This window comes from Aethalodelphis obliquidens, unplaced genomic scaffold (genome assembly GCF_003676395.1).
Source record: "Aethalodelphis obliquidens isolate GAN/ISIS:26980383/991018 unplaced genomic scaffold, ASM367639v1 scaffold2, whole genome shotgun sequence".
NCBI classification, from domain to species: Eukaryota; Metazoa; Chordata; class Mammalia; order Artiodactyla; family Delphinidae; genus Aethalodelphis; species Aethalodelphis obliquidens.
Genome location: NW_020837946.1, coordinates 50,680,198 through 50,701,435, shown reverse-complemented (window position 1 = coordinate 50,701,435; position 21,238 = coordinate 50,680,198). Strand labels below are relative to the sequence as shown.

At 36.6% G+C, this 21,238-nt stretch overlaps 1 protein-coding gene across 1 annotated transcript in view; it reads right to left on the bottom strand.

The window, feature by feature from the left end:
• The window catches only part of PDE1A (phosphodiesterase 1A), a 265,239-nt gene that overhangs the window by 91,760 nt on the left and 152,241 nt on the right, over nucleotides 1–21,238 (bottom strand). Inside the window, exon 3 of the mRNA XM_027126564.1 lies at nucleotides 3,866–4,048. Within this exon, the coding sequence (XP_026982365.1) occupies nucleotides 3,866–4,048 (183 nt within the window). The remainder of the gene's footprint in view (nucleotides 1–3,865; nucleotides 4,049–21,238) is intronic.

Below are 21,238 nucleotides of genomic sequence, written 5' to 3'. Positions count from 1 at the left end.
CTTAAGATATTACTCAGTTTCTATGTACAAGCTATCATTTTTTTCAAGATAATAAAAGCCAAGTAATTCTTCATGTTTTCCTTTTTAATCTTCACTTCTTGGAAGCTCAGAATTAAAATATTGTATTTACTTACATAGAGACTAGACTTCCTTGATAAAGTATCTTTCCATTTTATTACAGAGACCTTGTTACTTTATTTCCATGTTCCCATTTTATGTTTATCTTAAATGACGTTAAGTAATTTTTAGGTGTGGCAATCAGTTATCATAAAAATTTATCCTTACCCTCTATCTCAATTGGAAGATTTCTTATAAGAAAAATACCTGTGTTAATTACTCCACTGAGATAGGTATAATTATTCTAATAATGCAGGGCAAGGAAACTATTTAATCACACTACAAAAGACCCAGAAAATAATTGCTGTCAGTAATGATATTTAGTTCCTTTTTTTTTCTTTTTTTTTTTCAGGAAACAGTCTTTTCTATCTATTTTTTGAATCATTACTAAAAAATTGAAGTATGGGGGAAATGGAAGGATGATGGGCGAGGAAATAAAAAGGTCAGGAATAAGGAACCTTAAAAATTAAATAACTAAATCAGTGTGACTTCATGGCACAAAAGGCAGTATGATGGAGCAAAGAGCACACATGCTTTGGATCGCAGGTTAGCCAATCACTAGTGTGACCTCTGGAAAGCTATTTAATGTCAGTCATCTGTAAAATGAGGATAATTACATGCTTTTTATGAAGAGTAAATGATATAAAGGCCTAGCAAAATATTATAAGTACTTGATACAAGAAAGCCGTTTTTATCAGTGTTATTGTTCTCATCAATACCATTGCCTCCAATTCTGACGTTCTTCAAGGCTCTTTGGACTCAGTGAGAACTTTGATGTTTCTTAGACTTGTAGCAGGTTGAGAAATGAATATCCCTGTATATTCTCATTATATGGAATGTAAAGAAAGACAAGGAAGAAGATTACTCATCCAAGGAGAAGGAGAAACTTCCCCATTATCATTTTCTAACCCTATAAATGGGAATAGCATATTAGGATGAAAACTTAGAAATAGAAAATTAGGATGGAAAATTAGGACTACTCATTCTGGAATCAAATGAATGTGGGAGAAACCTTAATACAGTGGCCTCACACTTGAGTAAATAGTCACTATATTACAAGTTGCTGAAAAAGAATAATGAATTTCCTCTTCTCCTATAGGTGGTTAAAGTCCAGCTGGAAATACGGTAGATTATTCTTGGAAGGTTTTTACTACAGTTACAAAATATAATTCAAAACCTTAAAAAAAACCCACTATCTTATGCCAGACACAGTACTAAGCAAGAAACTATTCAGTGAAGAACAAGAAAAATTTCATGGAGTTAATTCAGTGGCAAAGAGGGACAATAAATAAGAAATAATATATGATTAAAAACAGCACTAAATGCTATGAGGTAAACCACTGGTTGGGATAGAGAAAGTGATGAACAGTATACAGAGTAACCAGGAAAGGCCTCTGGAAAGATAGAAAGGGCTAGCCAGAGTGAAGGGTGGGGAAAATCATTTCTGATAGAGGGAATAGCAGGATTACTGGTCCCAAGGGAAGCAAGAGTTTAGGGATATTCATGGAGTTGAAATCACACTAGTAAAGATATTCAGGTAAGGGTGGAGTAGCATTAGATGAGTCTAGAAGGTAAGGGGGCCTAGTCATGCAAAGCCATGATACAGAAGTTGCCTTTAATACCAAGTGTAATGGTATATCAAGTGAAATGGTAAAAACAATCAGATGGTTTTAAGCTTAAGAATGACAGGAACTAATTTATATTTTAAAAATCACTACAGAATGACTTGTTTGGAGAGGGCAAGTGAGGAAGAGTTGAAAGCTATTGTCATATTTCTGATGGCAGGTGACAAAGGCTCAGTTTGGGGTTGCAGGAGTGGAGTTGAGAAAGTGAGTAGGCTCAGGATACACCAGGGTAAGCAAATTGCCTGGACTTGCTGAGGTATTGATTCTTGGGAGGGGCTGCTTGAGAGAAGACTCAAAAAGACTTTCTAAGTTTCAAGACTGAAGATGATTGTTTTTGAAAATTCAGGATAAACATATCTCACTCTGTTTACACACTTACTAATGGGGATTCAAAAGTAATTTAAAAATTTCATTTCCATGTGTTTTTAGCACATTAATTTCTTTAAGACTGCTTGCTAATTTAGTTACCTTAAGTACGTTTTGATATTTCTGTGTAGCATATAAAAAAACTGCAAGTTTAACGTGTCAATATATTTCACAGAATTTGTCTTGATTTTTCTATTTAATGGGAATGGAAATTTAGTTGGTTTACTTTAATAATTTACATTTCTTTTCAGTTTGCCAAGTTCTGCAATATTTTCTTAAACAAAAAAGACAAAATATACATTCCTTCATTAAAGCAAACATGCACTCTTTTTTCTCTGATTCTCTCACTGACTTTCTGAACTATGATTTAGATGTTTTCGAATTTATATTAAGGAAAATCAATAATGTCATACACTTGCCTAAGTTGTTTTAAAAAATAGGAACATAATTACAAAAATTATTTCTCTCCAGCCCTCTCTACCTCTCTGTTTCAGATTTCTGGTCCCACCTGGCAGAGCTGGGAGCAGTTTATGCACTAGGGGTGGGGGGGTTGTCATCTCACCTAACTCATCATGATTATAAGCTCATAATGGTTATTATGAGGGTTCTTTTATCAAAGCCAACTAGATATAGTCAAGAAGTAGTCAAAATAATTTGAATAATCACTGAGTGGTTGTTATTTTGGGTAATATAGTCATAAACCAAGATCCTAGATGCTTCATGTCTTATGGTTATAATACATCTTTAAATCACTTCGAATACTTCTTGCAATGCATTGTCATTTAGATTTTTAGAAACCCAAGAGTGCTTCTCATTGTTCTGTTAGAAGAAGAAAATGAAAGTTTATGAAGTTCATTAGAGGTAATGACTAGAGATGTCTGAAGATAAAAAATGATGTGGTCTCCCTTAAATTTAATTTTAGATACATTGATAAAAAATTTCTCTGTTCCTCGATTTTATTTGTTTCAAAAATGTTAAAATAACCTTTTTATGTATAATTTAATGTAATGTAATTGTTTTTTAATCCAAGGGATTTCTAAGAACTAGTTTTCAACACTGTCAGATATTAGATGTTATTTCAAGTCTTTTCGTAGTTTTAGTTCTGAAACATCTTGTTTCCAGACAGAAAAATAAGCTGTCCTCTTAAAGGCTAAAGAATTTAAATTGGGTCATATTAACATGTATTTCACTTTAGAAACTCTGGTGTTTCTAGGGGCCAGCAAGTGACAGAAATGCTTCAGTGACAGAAAGGTTGAAAAGTTCTTCAAGGAAAGTGGACATGAGAGAGCTTTCTTCCACAATGGTAAGAGAATGGTCTTTTCTTTTTAGTGCCAAGAAAAGGCCTGCTTGATTTTGGTATGTAGTATAGAACTTATTTTATTGGGTGTTACATTGTATTTGGGTAAAATTAGGTGTAAAGCATATAAATGTATTATTAGGTGTAAAGCATATAAATGTGTTTATAAATGTATTACAAACAGTTATTCACAAAAGTTCATCTGAGGAGAATGGTCATTCAAAAGCCTTTGCTTTTAGTCTTTATGTCAATTTAAAAATAAATGAAAATAATAAATCCAGGACAAGATATTTTTGTTATAGGTAAATTCACCATAAAGTCCTAAATCTGTTCATTCCAATTATACTTATGATTACAGTTTTCCTCAATAAATAAAATACAGGACTCTCATAACTTTGACATAGTAAGTATATTTGCTGTCTTTTAAATTTTGTCTTGAGATACCAACAACTTCACTTACCTTTCCACAAAAATTCCAGCTTGAACAGCATGCACAATGCTCCGAAATCTTGGTTTTTCCTCAGATTTCTTTTTCATCATCCCCATTTTCCGTGTAAAGGTAGAAGCCAACCAGTCCCGGACTTCCAATGGGACCGAATCCGACTGAATGTCACTGAGCTCATCATCAGTATCCAGCAGTCTTCTACAAAAATTTACAGTGGTTAAAGTTTAGTAAAAAGTGAAGAAAAACTAATAACAAAACAAGCATGGCAATAGGATTTAAAGTATAGCAAGTCACTCTCTGATCATCTTTTAATATGAACTGTCTTAAAAAATGATTGGGTTAACATTTTGAAATCTCTGAATTTCTCAAATTGGTCATCTTCTGAGGGCAAAGACTAATGGACTTGAACATTTGAGCATTCCCAAACATTTAAGTACAATGATATGAGTCTGGAGATATCGGTTATATTAATATATTTATAATATATTAATATATAATAATATATTATTTCAATAATAAATGAAACTAATATAAGATAGGGAAGAGAGTTCGTAAACAAAGGTCTATTAAAGGAAGCAACTGGAGTGGAAAGAAAAAGGGGAGTCGAAGCTATAAAAGTTGTCTTATATTTAATAAGCTTGTGTAAATTTAGTACAGAAAGTACATGCTATTTGAATAAGGCCTTGGAGTTTACAGAAGTCATTCACATGTGTTATTTTATTTGATGGGTATCCCTAAATTTTAGGAAAATAATAACTTGAAAAATAAAGATGAAAACAAGTGGATTATTTTGAAAGCTAATTTTAGGTGATTTAGCCAGTGTCAGGTGGAAAAGTTAAAGCAAATGATGTCTTGAGGGTGGAGATCTGATGGGCTTAGAACTGCTGGCTGAGGAAATCAGCTGTGTGAGGAGGAAGTGACCAGGAGCTGAAAGCACTGCCCTGCCACTCTCCAGTATAAGCTCCAGGTAGATGATGTGGACAGGACTGACCAATAACAATAGCTGCATTAAGGGTGGCCAGCTCCAGTGATCCAGAACTTCCTAAAGGTCTGAACTGGCAAGATAGTGTGAAAGGCTCCCCACAAAATACAAAAAGGGCTTTACAGAGCAATTGAGCTTTGCCTTCAGGAAGAATACAGGTCAGCTCTGCCCTTTGCTTGACTAGGTTTTTTCCTTGTTGGCGCACCAATTTAATAACTCAGAGCTATTTTCGGCGCACTTTAGCTTTGACCTTTGGGTTCCATTCGCGCTAGTAAATTTCTTTGCACAGAGTGAGGCCTAAGGATTATGAGCCGATGGAAGGAAGGTAGCCAGAGATGACAGCGAGTGCTACAGCCTTCAGAACAAGTCACACATCATCTCCAGAGAGCAAAAACTACCAAAAAGAGACTCAAAAGATAATATGACTTCCTCTATATGCTACTGTTTATAAGCATATCGATGTCAGTCATTTGCCAATATTTATTTTTCATAGTACTAAATAAGTGTGAATGCATTTATGAAATGCCTTATGAAAAACTATATACAACTTAAGTGCTGGAGTTGTAAAATTATATTTATACATATGAAGATAAAAAAGACATATTTGGAAGTTAATATTGAAGCTGGGACGAAGTGAGAGAGTAGCATTGACATATATATACTACCAAGTGTAAAATGGAAGGCTAGTGGGAAGCTGTTGCATAGCACAGGGAGATCAGCTCGGTGATTTGTGTCCAACTAGAGGGGTGGGAGGGAGAAGCAAGAGGGAGCGGATATGGGGATATATGAATATGTATAGCTGATTCACTTTGTTTGTTGTACAGCAGAAACTGACACAGCATTGCAAAGCAATTATACTCCAATAAAGATATTAAAAAATATTGATTAATACTTACCCTAAATCATATTTAATTCTCATTTGGCTCTTACGTTTGGATGACTTTCGTTTATACTTAACACATGGGCATCGTAATTCAAAGCAAAATATTTTTTTTCTACTTTTGACCATTTAAAATTAGATTCCTTAGCCAATTACAGCAAGTCACTACACTACATGGTTTGAAAATTTCAGGGCTTATGCCATTTCTATTATTCCTCATGCAGTGATCAAATAAAACCACAGAGCAGGACAGATGGAATGGGAATCATTGTGCTATAATCCTGTGATGTCACCATGCTCCAGGAATTCTACTGCTATCTTGTTTTATTAGCTACTCTAAGTACAACGACAGACACATAGTAATGGTTGTCAATTGCTCCTTTGCAAATCTGATGTGGATGACTTTAGGGCTATATGTCCTAAAATCATAAATTATCCATGACAGATCATCAAATATGACAAAATTAGCATATGAAAATGAGAGTTCATATAGGGATGTGGTACCCAGGAGTCTGGCAATCCCTTAGTCATGATGCATGATGTCATTTATTGAAAATGAAATAAGATATAGTTTCTGGGAAAAAAGAGTGATATAGATTAATTAATGAATATAGAAATAAAGGAGGAGAGTACATAAAGAGAAAAGCATGAAATATTCTATTGTATAACTAAAAAAGGAAATCTTGGAAAAACAAAAAATACCTCTGTGATGGTTAATTTTATATGTTCACATGGCTAGGTTATGATGCTTAGTTGTCTGGTCAAACACCAGGCTAGATGTTGCTGTGAATGTATATTTTAGATGTGATTAACATTTAAATCAATAGACTGAGTAGAGCAGACTACCCTCCATAATGTGAGTGGGCCTGATCCAATCAATTAAAGGCCTTAAGCGGTAAGGCGGAGGTCCCCCAAAGAAGTAATCCTGCCTCCAGACTACTTTCAGACTCAAGATTGCAACATTTACTGCTGTCAGAATTTCCAGCCAGTGTCAGCCTCCTTTAAAGTATAAGTCAGACCATGTCAGTGCCTAATTCATACAGCCCTATGTAGCTCACCACAAGCTATGTCTCTACCTTTATCTTTTAACAATTTCCACCTTATTCATTTTGCTTCAGCAATGCTGGCCTCCTTGGTATACTCAAACCTGCCAAGCTTGCTTCTGCTCAGGGTCTTTGCACTTGCCATTCCCTCTGCTTAGAATCTCTTTTTCAAGATGTGTGGATCATTTCCTCACTGCATTTAGGTGGAAAGGGCTTCCTTGACCCCGCTACTCAAAGAGTAAACACTTTTATTGTCTTTATCCTTCTATAGACTTCTTCTTAGCACTTACCACTGCTGATGTCATGCCATATGTTTATTAGTTTGTTCATTCATTTTATGATTTATCCACTAGACTGTAAAGACCTCAAGATCAGAGAGTCGGTCTGTTCTTGTGCACTGTTATATCACCAGCATGTGCAACAGTGCATGGCACAGACTGGGGGGATCAACATCTAGAAATATTTACACTAAACTATTACAAGTGACTATCTTTGAGGAGTGGAGTGAGAATGGAGATGGTATAAGAAAGTTTAGTCTTTTAGAGTCCCATATTATTTGATTGATAAGAGCAGCAGCATCCTGGGAGTAGTTCACTATTGTTAATCATCTCTTCATTGCCTTTAGGTTAATTTGCCCTTGAACAATCTCTTTACAATTTTTGAGGCAAATTATAGGGAAATGTATATTTGACATGGAAAAGATATTAGAAATTTTTCTGGATTAAAGACTTAAATGTAAGACTGGATACTATAAAACTCCTAGAGGAAAACACAGGCAGAACACTTTTTGACATAAATTGCAGCAATATCTTTTTGTCTCCATCTCCTAGAGCATGGAAATAAAAACACACACACACACAAACAAATGGGATCTAATTAAACTTAAAAGTTTTGCAAGGCAAAGGAAACCATAAACAAAACAAAAAGACAACCTACAGAATGGGAGAAAATATTTGCAAATGATGTGACTGACAAGGGATTAATCTCCAAGATATACAAACAGCACATACAGCTCAATAAAAAGCAAAACAAAACAAAACAATCAAAAACTGGGCAGAAGATCTAAATAGACATTTCCCCAAAGAAGGCATATGGATGGCCAAAAGGCACATGAAAAGATGCTCAACATTACTAATTATTAGAGAAATGCAAATCAAAACTAAAGTGAGGTATGAGCTCACACCGGTCAGAATGGCCACCATCAAAAAGTCTGCAAATAATAAATGCTGGAGAAGGTGTGGAGAAAAAGGAACCCTCCTACACTGTTGGTGGGAATGTAAATTGATGCAGCCACTATTCAGAACAGTATGGAGGTTTTTTTAAAAACTAAAAATAGAGCTACCATATGATCCTGCAATCCCACTCCTGGTCATATATCTGGAGAAAACTGTAATTTGAAAAGATACCTACACCCCAATGTTCATTACAGCACTGTTTACAACAGCCAAGACATGGAAACAACCTAAGTGTCCATCAACAGATGAATGGATAAAAAAGATGTGGTATATTTATACAATGGAATATTACTCAGCTGTATAAAAGAACCTATAAGGGAAAAGAATCTGAAAAAAAAAGATATATATGTATGTATTACTGAATCACTTTGCTGTACACCCGAAACTAAAACAACATTGTGTATCAACTATACTTCAATAAAAAAATGTAAAAAAAGAAAAGATATTAAACATTTCTAATAGCATTTTGAATTAATGGCCCAGGAAATAAACATTTTTAAAATTGTATGCACTGTTTACATGCCTTCAACCAAGGACCTCAGTATCTCTGTTAAGTATCAGTTATCAGAACTAACTCTTTTAGGCTCATCTATCAAGTAGAGTATGGTAAGAAATTCCTAATAAAGACACAAATAATTTGTATCAAACTATTTAAGATAATTTTTCAAGTTTGGATAGAAGAAAGTTGAAAGGCAGGTAGATAAAACAAATTTAAATGAATTTAAAAAATAATCCGACACACCTAATGACACATATTTCTCCTCTCTCTCCCTTATTTATTTTCCCTTTCCCTGGCACCTGCCCTGTATACTGTTTCTTCTTCTGAGCACCAAAAGGAGCTCTTCAGATTTCATTTGACCATGCTAGATAGGGCAGGAATGAAAACTATAGTATAATATCAAATAGTAATCCTGGGCTTTTGTTAGAGAATTATCAGAAACAATTTTTCTATACATTTATCTAAGATGTGAAGATATCTAAATACTTATATAAGATTATGTCACATGTAAAACACACGACTACATTCTGCCTTCATTTCATTTCTGACATAAATTTGTGCAAGAAGCTTGATAAAATGAGATCTCAAATACTATAATGAATCTTGCTTCCAAAACATCCAACAGCTCAATTGCTCTTCATCCTAGGGTTGGATGGCAGGGTGAGCAGAATTGCTTACTCCATGAGGGCTCTTAAAAATTAAGACTTTGTGTTTAAGAAACTTACAACATGAAAAAAAAATCATTGGTACATTTTCCTTGGGAATTCTTAAAATGCACTATACAGAAAAGAACGATAGGAGTATATGTGTAAAATGTTAACACTATGGACCTCTGAAAAATGCTTCAACTGGTGTTTGATGCAACTCTTTTTTTTTAGTCCCAATGGAGTCAATAAAGCAGAAAGTGAGGGGTCCCTAAACGTAAGCTGTGGGTCGATGCAGGGCCGGCAAGCTGTGAAAACTGACCCTGCATCCAATCAGTGCAGTACTGATCTTTGGGAGCTATTTATACTCCAAATTTTCTCTTCAAATCAGATGACACAACTCCCAAAGGGCTTATATTTTGAACTAGAAAGTTTGTAGGAAAAGGGCATAAAGAAAGAGGCAGCCACAGAAGGAGAGGTCATGGGATTTTGACTCTTACAGTAATATCAGTGAGAATATTTCTGTCCACAGTAGACTCTTGGAAAATGGTTACACTCGTGTACCCACACAGTTATTTCCAGGCAATCGGTGCCCACATTTACACCTATTAAGTACTAAAATTCATCTGCCAGATGCATAATTGCCGGAAACTGGCTTCTCAAGTTTGAAATTTTCTTTTTCCTGCTTTATTATTCTTATAAAGGAACACACTTCAACAAGAAACTAACTCATTCAACTCTGCCTCTAATATCTGCTGGGCTCAGGGAAGGAGCACATTTCTCCGAAATACCACATTAAATATTTAAAAGTTATATATCAAGTGAACAAATATGATATTTGTTCTATCCTTCTACCTTTTAATGTTTCATAAAAGTCTGACAAGTTGTATTGGAATTGTGAATTCTCAGCTCTTTGTGTGACAGGGCTGGGCCAGTGGACTATGGCTGGCTCTCTGCACCTGCCTGCCTCCTGTTCAGGCCCTCACTATATGTGCAGGTGGACGCCATGGCCCCAGTACAATCTCCATCAACCCATCAGCCTTGAAAGCAGCTGCTTCTTGGCCACTCTTTAGGGGTGGAGGGGTGCACACACCAACAGTGTCCTGGGCCTCCTCAGCAGGAAAGACCTAAGGAGGAGACCCATGAAGACTTAGGAGACAGGCTAGGAGACCTTTGGGTAGAGAACTCTGGGGTCTCAGTGCCCAGGATACGGGATGCTTACCTACTACGAACCAGGCAAGGAGCCAAGGTTTACTTCATTTAATCTTCCAAGCTTTACTTCATTCCTTCCTCACTATGTGGGAGACACAATTATTATCAGTACCCCTATTTTAGTGATGAATAAATTGACGCACAGATACCCTAAGTGATTTGCTTAAATCATATAACCAGAAGTGGCCATGCTATTTTTTGAACTCAAGTCTCTCTGATTTCAGGGTCTGAGTTTTTAACTGCTGAGCTATCCCTAACCTCAAATGTGTGTTTTGCTTACTAAGTGCCCAGACTACCTTCACACTGAAACAATAAAAAATATCAGTAATCATTATTCTCCATCCCATGTCTACCTTGAAATTCAGGGTTAAAAATAATTGATCTTAAAGGAGTTTGGTCCACCAGAGTTTTGGTTGGAGGAAGCTTAAATTTATTTTCCATGATTGGTATGCTGAATCATTTTCTCAGAGAGAAATGTATCTGGATGGTAGAATTTCACAGTACTTTGAAGTGCAATAAATTAAATGTCAGGATGGAAAGAGGTAATACATTTGAAAAGCCTTATCGACTTGTCAGTAACCTACTTCCTGAGTACTAAATACATTTGAATTAATTTTTCCAGGCCACCACCCATGCACTTTTATTTATTTATTATTTATTATTTGCCTTGTTTCAAAAGAGACATAAAATGGCAGGCTCACAGATTTATTTCAACATTTTTTTGTGGGTTTTTTTTGGGGGGGCAGTTTTCTTTTTCTGCCTACCTGATAGTTTTTGTTCAATGTTTCCTTTGGTTTTATCAATCTTTTTCTTTTTAACTATGAGAAGATGAGTATTATATCTGAGCGACTGAAGACTGAACATTTGGGTAGATAAGTCAGTTATGCTGACCTTAGCTCAATTCCAAGAGGCAAATTTGGCCAAAATGAAGTTGACAAAGGAGAGTGTTAAAGTTAGATGTGGCTTTCTCCAAACTAATGCCTACAGAGAGCTCTGAACCTCTTTTGTATCCAGCCGAGGAAGCAGAGATCCAGCAGAGGAGGATCGTCCCCCAAGACAGGCAGGAAGGTCCAAGAAATGTTGGGGGAGGGCTCTGAGAAGGGGTTAGGATCTCAGAGAGTTAGCATCAAGATTTTGGGAGTTAGTTTGGAGATGAAAGTGGAGGGAACGGGTGAAGCAGAAACTGCCCTAGGCCTCTCTGATGGCTGTTGGCTTCCCACCAGGAAGTCCTTTTGGCTCAAAAATATCTTTGAAAATATTCCTTTAGGCTCAAAGCCTGACATTCCACTAATTATCGTTTTTTTTTTTTTTTTTTTTTGATTAGTAAGCATCCTCTGTGGTTAGGAGAACTGCCTCAGGAGTTGGAATCCTGGCTTCATCACCTATTAGTTGTGTGGTCTTGGAAAAAATACTTCATCTGTCTGAATCTCAGTTTCTTTGTCAATAAAATAGAGATGATAATAATAGTATCCCTAGTGGTGGGGTTGGAGGATGAAATGGGTAATTGCACAGAAAGCATTTAGAACAGTGTCTGACACAAAGCAAGCCCTCAGTAAACTCCCAGCCATTTACACATCCATATGAATTAGTCTAAGGGTATCCTTTTCTATAATGTGGACTTAGCAGTACTGCTTATGTCCATTTGCCCATTATTTCACTGTCAGAGATAGTGCTGGTGAACAATACAGGAAGGGACTGGCAGAAGAATCTCAGTAAAAGTATCTTAATTAGTGAAGCTTTTATACTCATTTTATGAATAAGAATGATCTGTATGTTACTTAATTGAAAAATAGAAGAGTCAATTTCTCAATTTTTAAGATCTACTCTTAGCAACTCTTAAAAATGTGTTGTAGTATTATTAACTATAGTCACCATGCTATACAGAAGTGTCAAATTCTCGGGGTGGGGAGCAGAGAAGGGGTACTAGGAAGAACTGGGGTATATTTGAAGGACATGGGTGTGAGTGAAGACAAGGAATATATTTCTTTCTAAACCAATGAAGCTAAAAGAGTAGGGGCAATGACAAGAAGGAGTTAACAAGGGCCAAACAGAATAACAAAATAATTATCAATGTATATAGTGCCCTTCATAAATATTTGTTGAATAAGTGAATAAATGTATAAAAACATAGGCAGAGAGTCTCTGGTCTTAGAGGTTATAAAATATTAAGATATTTACAGTGGTTTGGTGAGGAATAAAGTCATTTTTAGTCAGGTCTGCTTCATGTGTGCAAAGATGATATCACAATTAGAAAAAAAATTCCTGTTACCCTGGCCCTTTGTCCATATAGTCAGCCATGGCTTCATTCATTGACTCATGTATGACAGAATAACCTGGGGAAGGAAAAACTCCTGTTCCTGGATTTGAGTTTCAAAATCTAGGTCCCAGGGAAGGAGGAAAGGCCCAAGATAATGGAAGAGTATGTGATGAGTCAGAGCAGAGTTTCCATTCCTATTATTATCCAAAGATGCCCTAGGTTAAGCCAGAGGAGTCAGAAAGGAAGATAGAAGAGATTTTGAGAAGGGACACTGAGTCTAACCTGAAATTCTCCAAACCAAGACAAACACTGAGTGGGGAAATGGAACACCACAGTACATTTCTAGGATCCTGGAGCAGAAGGATGCTGGATGTCCACTCCACCCCCTAACCCCACCCTTTTATTTACTAAGAAAAAACTTAAGTCTCTGACATCCAGTACCTGATACTTGCCCAAGAACCACCTATGCTGTTTAACTGTATCATGGGATCAGTATGTTTTATGAGCTGCCTTGGAAACTCAATCAACCTCTTACCTTGTTTTATGGGAAAATAGATTCTAAGTAGCTATCTTAGATAACAAGCACTTGTGTTAGGATTTCTTATTAGGATAATGTGACTACCTACAAAGATTAGAAATTAAGAACATGGGCTTTGGAGCAAGGCAGACCTATGTGGCTAGAAGGACGCTCTCAATAGCAGGTGACATCAAACCTAACCCAAAGTGGCTTAAATTATAGAGGACTTTATTATTTTTCTTAACAAGAAAGTTAAAGGTAGGTAGACTCCAGCAGGGATTTATGTTTTTTAAATCAGCAGGTCAACAATATCATCAAGGACTCAGGTTTCCTCCATCTTTCTATGCTGCCAACTTTAGTGTTAGGTTTAGCTCTAAGCTTATAGCCAGATGGTTGTATCATTTTCAAGCATGGTATACAGATAGAATCCCCAGACACATAGGACTCCTTTTCTATGGAGAGGAAATCTTTTGCAGAACCCCCATTAGTCTCATTGGCCAGAATTGTAACATATGTCCATATCCAAACTCATTGGTTAGGAAACTGGAAACCAATTACTGATTTAGCTCAATTAGGACACACTCATCCTGAGCCTGGTGCTATGACTGGTCTCCCCTGAATCACTTGGCTTTGCAGAGAAGAGCGAATAATTGAAAAAAAAAATCGTTCTATTGCCAAGGAAGAAAACAATTGATGTTGGGTATGCTCCATCTCAGTTTGAACTTGTCTCTGATACTTAATGATTATATGATTCTAAGCAAGTGAATTATTTTCTTTATGTCTCAAATTTTTTAACTTTAGAGTGAAAATAATACATGTACCTAATTCATAGAATTTTTGAGACTTACTTGTAATCATATATGCAAATTGCATAATATGTTGCCTTGGATATAATTAACCATCAAATAATCTTGTTATTAATATCATCATTAGAAAAGAATAATAAAATTTTTATCTTTTTCAAATCCAGGACATATTCATTTATATTTTATTGATCTAAAATATCACAACAGTAAGATCTTACATAATATGTGGAGCTTTTTATGTCAGTTATCTCTCAAAAGATCTGGTCAGGTTATTTTTTTCCCCTTTCACTAGGGAGGCTGTTTTTGAAAGTTTGCAGAAAGTAACACACCACAGATGGCAGAAAATATGAAAATCAACCAAAATGTATTGCAACTTTTTCTAAGCCTGGTTTTCACACTCAGTCTACAGGGTGAGAACAGCCTACAAACACAGCACTCCAAACAGCCACCCCTCCCTACAACTCACACCATAAAAATGGAATTCATAAAAATCATAATTTGCTTTTTAATGATTCACTGATCTCTAGCAATGTCTTAGCACATGCCCTTCAAATTGATTTCCTCAGGGACTCCTCCAAATGGAAACAACTCTAAAAAATACAGGAGCCCAAATTTATAAATGCTCCCCCACTAAGCATATGATAAGCAATAGGCTCTGTCACCCTCCTGGGGGCCAGGGTAGTTTAGGCATAAGCAAGTCTTTACAAGGGACTTTGGGACTGCGGATAAAACCACAGAATTCCAGAACAGGAAGGGACCGGTGACTTCATCTCTGTGTAAGAAAACTAATGACTAGAGAAAAAAAAATCTCTTGCCCATAGGCTTGTCATTAGTAGGAGCAAACCTAGGACAGGAGTTGCTCAGCGTCCTGCACAGACCCTGTTCCAGGTCCCACTGCACGTGGTGCTAACATAAACATTTTAGTTTTCACTCTAGAGATGACATAGTTGTTGTTTAGGAAAGCACTCTCTTCCACTCAATTCTTAGGCATGTGATTTAAATAAAATTGACCTCCTACTTGCCTCATGAGATGCTTGACCAATGAACTTGCATATTCAGTTCTTCTGGGCATGATAGTTTGAGGGATAAGCATATGACCTAACTAGAGCCAATGAAACAGAAATGTGTTTGTTAGAGCCTCTGGGAAGGAAAGCCTCCCTTATTGCCACTGGACTTGAAGGTGTGAGGATGTAACGCTTGGATACACTGCCTGTCTTGATTTGCTACCTTTAAAGCATCAGGAGGTCATTCCAGAGTAATTGAAACAGAGAGATTGATCCCTTGACATCATTTTTGTCCTGATTGACCTATGATTATAGTCAGCATTAGCCATCAACGTTTCAGCAATGAGAGTTTAAGATGGTTTGGTTGGGTTTCCTGTCACTTACAACTGAAATGTTAATGAAAGGTGTTCATTAGTCCAGCTCTTTTCTTTTTTCCTTCTTCCCTACTCTTGCTCTAAATGTTTAAGGAGTACACGTGTGTCAGTGCCATCATGACTTGCCAGTTGTAGTGATTAACCACCCAGGGTTTACTCTCTACATCACATTGATCCCTGAGTTTTAGAGCCCATGGTCTATATTTTGGTAAAAATTATTATCACCTCTTACCCCTGCTGAGCAACTGAGTTTAAAATCAATGCTTACTAACCTTTTTGATTTTACAGTGCTACGCAAGTTTTGCTTATTTGAAGACCCTTAGCTGCGCTCTAGTTAGCTCCATCTTCACCCACATTTTCCACCTATGCTTGGCTATTTGTCTGTTTTCCTAGATAACTTAAGAATAACTTCTTTTTTATTGAAGTATAGTTGATTTACAATGTTGTGTTAATTACTGCTGTACAGCAAAGTGATTAAGTTATACATATATATTTTATATTCTTTTCCATTATGGTTTATCATAGAATATTGAATATAATTCTCCATACTGTACAGTAGAACCTTGTTGTTTATCCATTCTATATATAAGCGCTTACATCTGCTAACCCCAACCTCCCACTCTATCCCCCCCTCAACCCCCTCCCCCTTGGTAACCAACAGTCTGTTCTCTATGTCCATGATTCTGTTTCTGTTTCCTAGATAGGTTGATTTGTGTCATATTTTAGATTCCACATATAAGTGATATCATATGGTATTTTTCTCTTTCTGACTTATTTCACTTAGTATGATAATCTCTAGTTGCATCCATGTTGCTGCAAATTATTTTGTTCTTTTTTATGGCTGAGTAGTATTCCATTGTATATATGTACCACATCTTCTTTATCCATTCATCTGTCTATGGACATTTAGGTTGTTTCCATGTCTTGGCTATTGTGAATAGTGCTGCTATGAACATAGGGGTGCATGTATCTTTTTGATTTATAGTTTTGTCTGGATACATGCCCAGGAGCAGGGATTGATGAATCATATGGTAATTCTAGTTTTAGTTTTCTGAGGAAACTTCATACTGTTTTCCACAGTGGCTGCACCAACTTACAAGGAATAATTTCTTGACCTAATCTTTCTATGGTTATTATTTCTCTTTAACCAGAATTTCTTTTTAAACTCTATCTCAAGGCTAACGGAAGGTTTCCACTCTAAAAAAAGTATGAAAAAAATTATGTCCCCATTAATAGACTGTTCTATTGCTGCTTTTTCCTACTAGAAAATTCTTGAAAAACAGTCCACATTGCTTTCTTCCAGAGCCATTTCACTTCAGTTCCTCATACTTCCATAATCTGGCAGGTACCTTTTTCTCTTTGTGAAACTGCACTTCAGAGGCATCAGGAATCTCCTAACTGCATCCAGTGGTTCTCCCTGTGGCATTTGATTTACAATATTTAGTAACCCCACTCTCTGCCGGCTTTTGCTACTCCATATTTTACAGATCTGCCTCCAGCTTCTATGTCTATACTTCCTGAGCATCCTCTTTAGTAGCTCCATGCCTAACTTTAAATGCTGTGTTCCCACATCCCTCCATAACCACCCTCTCACTCCACACCTCTATTTGGCATTTTCATCCTCTCCCTTGACTTCAGTTACAAGGATAACATGTTGACCATTTTGAGATGGAACTCCAAGAGTTTTTGAAAACCTTAATAGTAGGAGGTGAGAAAAACTGACATTTGAAAAGTCCAAAAATAATTTGTTTTATTCTGCAGAGGCTTTATTTTACCTTCAGAGGCAGACTGCTCTTTTGTCTTATGAAAAAATCTTTTAAATAGGTCTTTAAGTTACACAAAAATAAAGTCTCAACTCTGGCACATAGAAGACAGAGACAATGTGACTGCAAGAGACTAGACAACTCTGAACAGTAATGTGCACAATTATCTTCATTGTGAGCACAGCTACATCACTGCAGATTCTGTGTCTTTTGGAAAAATGTCACTCTTTTTCTAAATATGGATTTAGACTGCATAGTCTTTGAGCATAGGTGTTGATCCTGGAGATGAATGCACACCTTGACATTAATTTTGATAGCCCACTTCCTTTTTCTTGGCCTTGTAGCTGGAGATCCTGAATTCAGGGTAGGAAAACATGTTGAAAGACACTTCCATAGGGGATGGTAAGGTGGCTTTACAAGATGGGTTTAGACCTTAGAGGATGCAGAGAAATGCCTGGTAGGGGACCTCTATGGAAGGGGTTGAGTTGTGGGTTCTGAGAGGTCTTGCAGCAGTTATAGTGAGCCTAGTGAGCCTAGCTGATGCTAGCTTCAGTTTGGGGAACTGGAGGAAGAGATTGAGCTCATGCTTGGGAGCAGTACCAGCCTGTGGATTGCTGGACTTGAGGGGGAAATAGGTGAACTGCAGAGGAACAAATCAGTAGTTTGAAGCCAGAGAGCTGGCTGTAGAGGAAAATGACAGCCAGGACACACTGGTTAAATAAGTAAACATTCACTGGGCATTCTTAAAAACTTTGGGCTGAGAAACATATTGAATTAGTATAGGAGCTCTGAATAGTGAAATTGAAATAAAGCATTAAAAAAAAAAACCCTGAGACTCCTGGATTATAATCCCCCAATTCACATCTGTAATATGGCACCATATTTCTGAGCTCTAGGGCCCATATATCTAGTGCATTCCAGACCTTTTTTTTTTTTTTTTAACCTTAAGTTCTTTTGTTAGAAGCCATGTCTTTGAGAATGGGCATAGGGAACTTTGCCAGGGAACTAAACTCTTTAACATTCAGCAAGTCCAAACATGTCTGGTTTGGAATCTTGACTCTACAGTTTTTATACCATGTTATACCCATGTTCTGTATATAATTTACTGAGGCTACTTAGTGTTTCCTCTTGTAATCTGTCAATGTGCTTGTGTTTCTCTCTCTAACTCCGAACATCCCTGTTTCTTGTTTGTGGTATTAGTCCTTGTTCCTCCATTTATCTTCCCACCTCTTGACTCATTTCTAACCACCAGCTATCTGCACGGTTGTAGCCTGGATTCTGATGACCAGTGTGCCTGGTATTCACTTCACATACTCAATAGATACTTGTGTCATGAGTGAATATTCCTTAGTAAATTCCAGTACTTGATGATTTCAAGGGACTTAGACTTCAAGGTGCCCTGGATTTCACTCAGTTGCTAGCAGACTAACTTCTTGAAGTACTGATTGACATCCATGCATTCTCACTCAAGACAACCTCTCAAAATGAAGGACCTTTAGACGTAGTAAGACATAGGAGTCAATTGAAGATTTTTTTTTTTATCAAGATGTGTATATTATTAAGGTTTGTTTCCATCAGTTTGCACTTTGCTTTCACTTCCTGGTAACTTGAGCCCATCTGACTTCATTTTTTCAGGATCAAAAATTTCTCTCGGGCTTCCCTGGTGGCGCAGTGGTTGAGAGTCTGTCTGCCGATGCAGGGGACACGGGTTCGTGCCCCAGTCCAGGAAGATCCCACATGCCGCGGAGCAGCTGGGCCCGTGAGCCATGGCCACTGAGCCTGCGCGTCCGGAGCCTGTGCTCCGCAGCGGGAGAGGCCACGACAGTGAGAGGCCCGCGTACCGCAAAAAAAAAAAAAAAATTTCTCTCAATAAATTATTTGATATTTTTCTATAAATTATACATCTTTATTGTGTTATGTACCCAGAAGTATCTGCATTTTATTAGTACAACAAAAATTGGTTATTATTTAACTTTTACTCTGTCAGATATGGTGCTACATTTAATCCTCAAATCAACCCTGTGAGGTTAGCATGTCATTATTGTTAATTTACAGATGATAAAGCTAGAAAATAAGCGTTGTCATTATTGTTAATTTACAGATGATAAAGCTAGAAAGTATAGAAGTTGAGCCACTTGCTTAAAGAAAGAGAGTACTGAGGGGAGCATCCAGACTTTCATCACCTCATTCTTTCTGAATCCAGAGTCTGTGATCAAACTGTGGTAATCATAAGACTTAGATTGGTTCACATTAAGAAAATAAAGTTATAAATTGTGTTGTAGGGAGGTATTAATAAGCATAATATCCATCACTGAAAGTATACCTCCCAGTCAGCTGCCTACCCTCATGAATAGCAATTCATGAGGCCAAGGATGCTACTTTTCCTGGCAGCATCCAAATCCAAATAAGGATGATCAAAAAGAATTACTTTTTTTAAAGTCACGTTTCTGGATTATAACTATGCAGCTTTGAAAAACAATAGCCTCTAGGGACACATCTGAAAGCAGAACTCATAAAATGTTGGCATTTGCATTTGAAAGTGTTTTCTTAAAAAACCAATAATTATATTCATTAGGGAATTGTGCTATCATCCCTCAAAGAAGGTCAGAATTCAAATTCTATCAGAAATTCTTTTCTATTTTTCTTACTCATATCATATTTCAAGAGACATTTTGTGTTGTGATTTGTTTTCTTAATTGAAATCCTGCTAAGGCTTAGTGGGAAAAGGGATATATGTGTGTGTGTGTAGTGGGGGGGGGATTTAAACCAATTCATAATTTCTGTTTTATTCTGCTTTATAATGTTTTAATCATTTTTTTTGTAATCCAGCTTTCCCCCCCCAAAAAAAATGCCTCTCTTGAATACTTACTGAAACATTTTTTCTAGAAAGAATTTTCCATTAAAAAATCTCAAAAGTCAGCAGTTTTTAAATTTAAAGTTTAAAAGAAACTAAATGCTTATTCATCCCTCCTCATTCTAAATTATCTCTGTTTTACTAATATTTCTAAGGCAAATGCAATTTTAATAATTATATATACATCTCAACAAAAAAATCCTCAGTTTACTGCTGTGTTTTACTAAGTCTATAGGAAATCAAACCACATCAAGTAATTTTGCTTTAAAATTTCTTAAGCTGATATTTTAATCATAAAATCACAGTCTTAGAAGATATGTACAAGGTAATCTTGGGTCTAACCAGTGGCATGATGACAATATTTAATCACAGGCTCTCCGGAATAAAAACAAATCCTGATTTGTAGCATTTGCCAATTTCCATGGTATAAATACTCTCCCTGTAGCCAATTTTAAGCTAACGATATGACATCACTGAAGGAAGAGCTGGGAAAAGATGTAACCACAGTCCACACACCACTGGGTCCCACAACCCTGACATCATGTGAGCTTTCATCAAAACCTCCAATAAGTCTCTGAAATCATCTTTTGGTCAGAAGTGGCTAAAGGGATGCAGATGAGAATTGTGCTTAAAAGCCAGGCTCTAGAGTCAGGCTGCCAAGACCCTAACTCCACTCTTTAAGTTACCCTCTGTGTTACCTTGCATAAGCCATCTAACTTTCCTGTGACTCTCTTTGCTCATATGTAAAATGGTAATAATAAAGTTTCTATCTCATTAGAATTGCTGTGATGGTTAAATAAAATAGTGCATTAAAATGCCTAGGAGAGTTCTTGGCACATCGCTATAATAATAGGCTATTAGTCATAAATGTTAGGGATTGTTTTTTCGAGAATTCACAATTCTACTCATCAGAATGTTTTACACATTGTCATCTAAATCTTTCAGAGGTCATTGAAACCCATCCTGTTTGATAGCAATACTCTGAGAGAAGCCAGTTATAGAGGGAAGAGCACTAAGTAAGAAGTCATACCTTAATAAAGAAGATGTGGCACATATATACAATGGAATATTACTCAGCCATAAAAAGAAACAAAATTGAGTTATTTGTAGTGAGGTGGATGGACCTAGAGACTGTCATACAGAGTGAAGTAAGTCAGAAAGAGAAAAACAAATACCATATGCTAACACATATATATGGAATCTAAAAAAAAAAGGTTCTCAAGAACCTAGGGGCAGGACAGGAATAAAGATGCAGACGTAGAGAATGGACTTGAGGACACGGGGAGGGGGAAGGGTAAGCTGGGACGAAGTGAGAGAG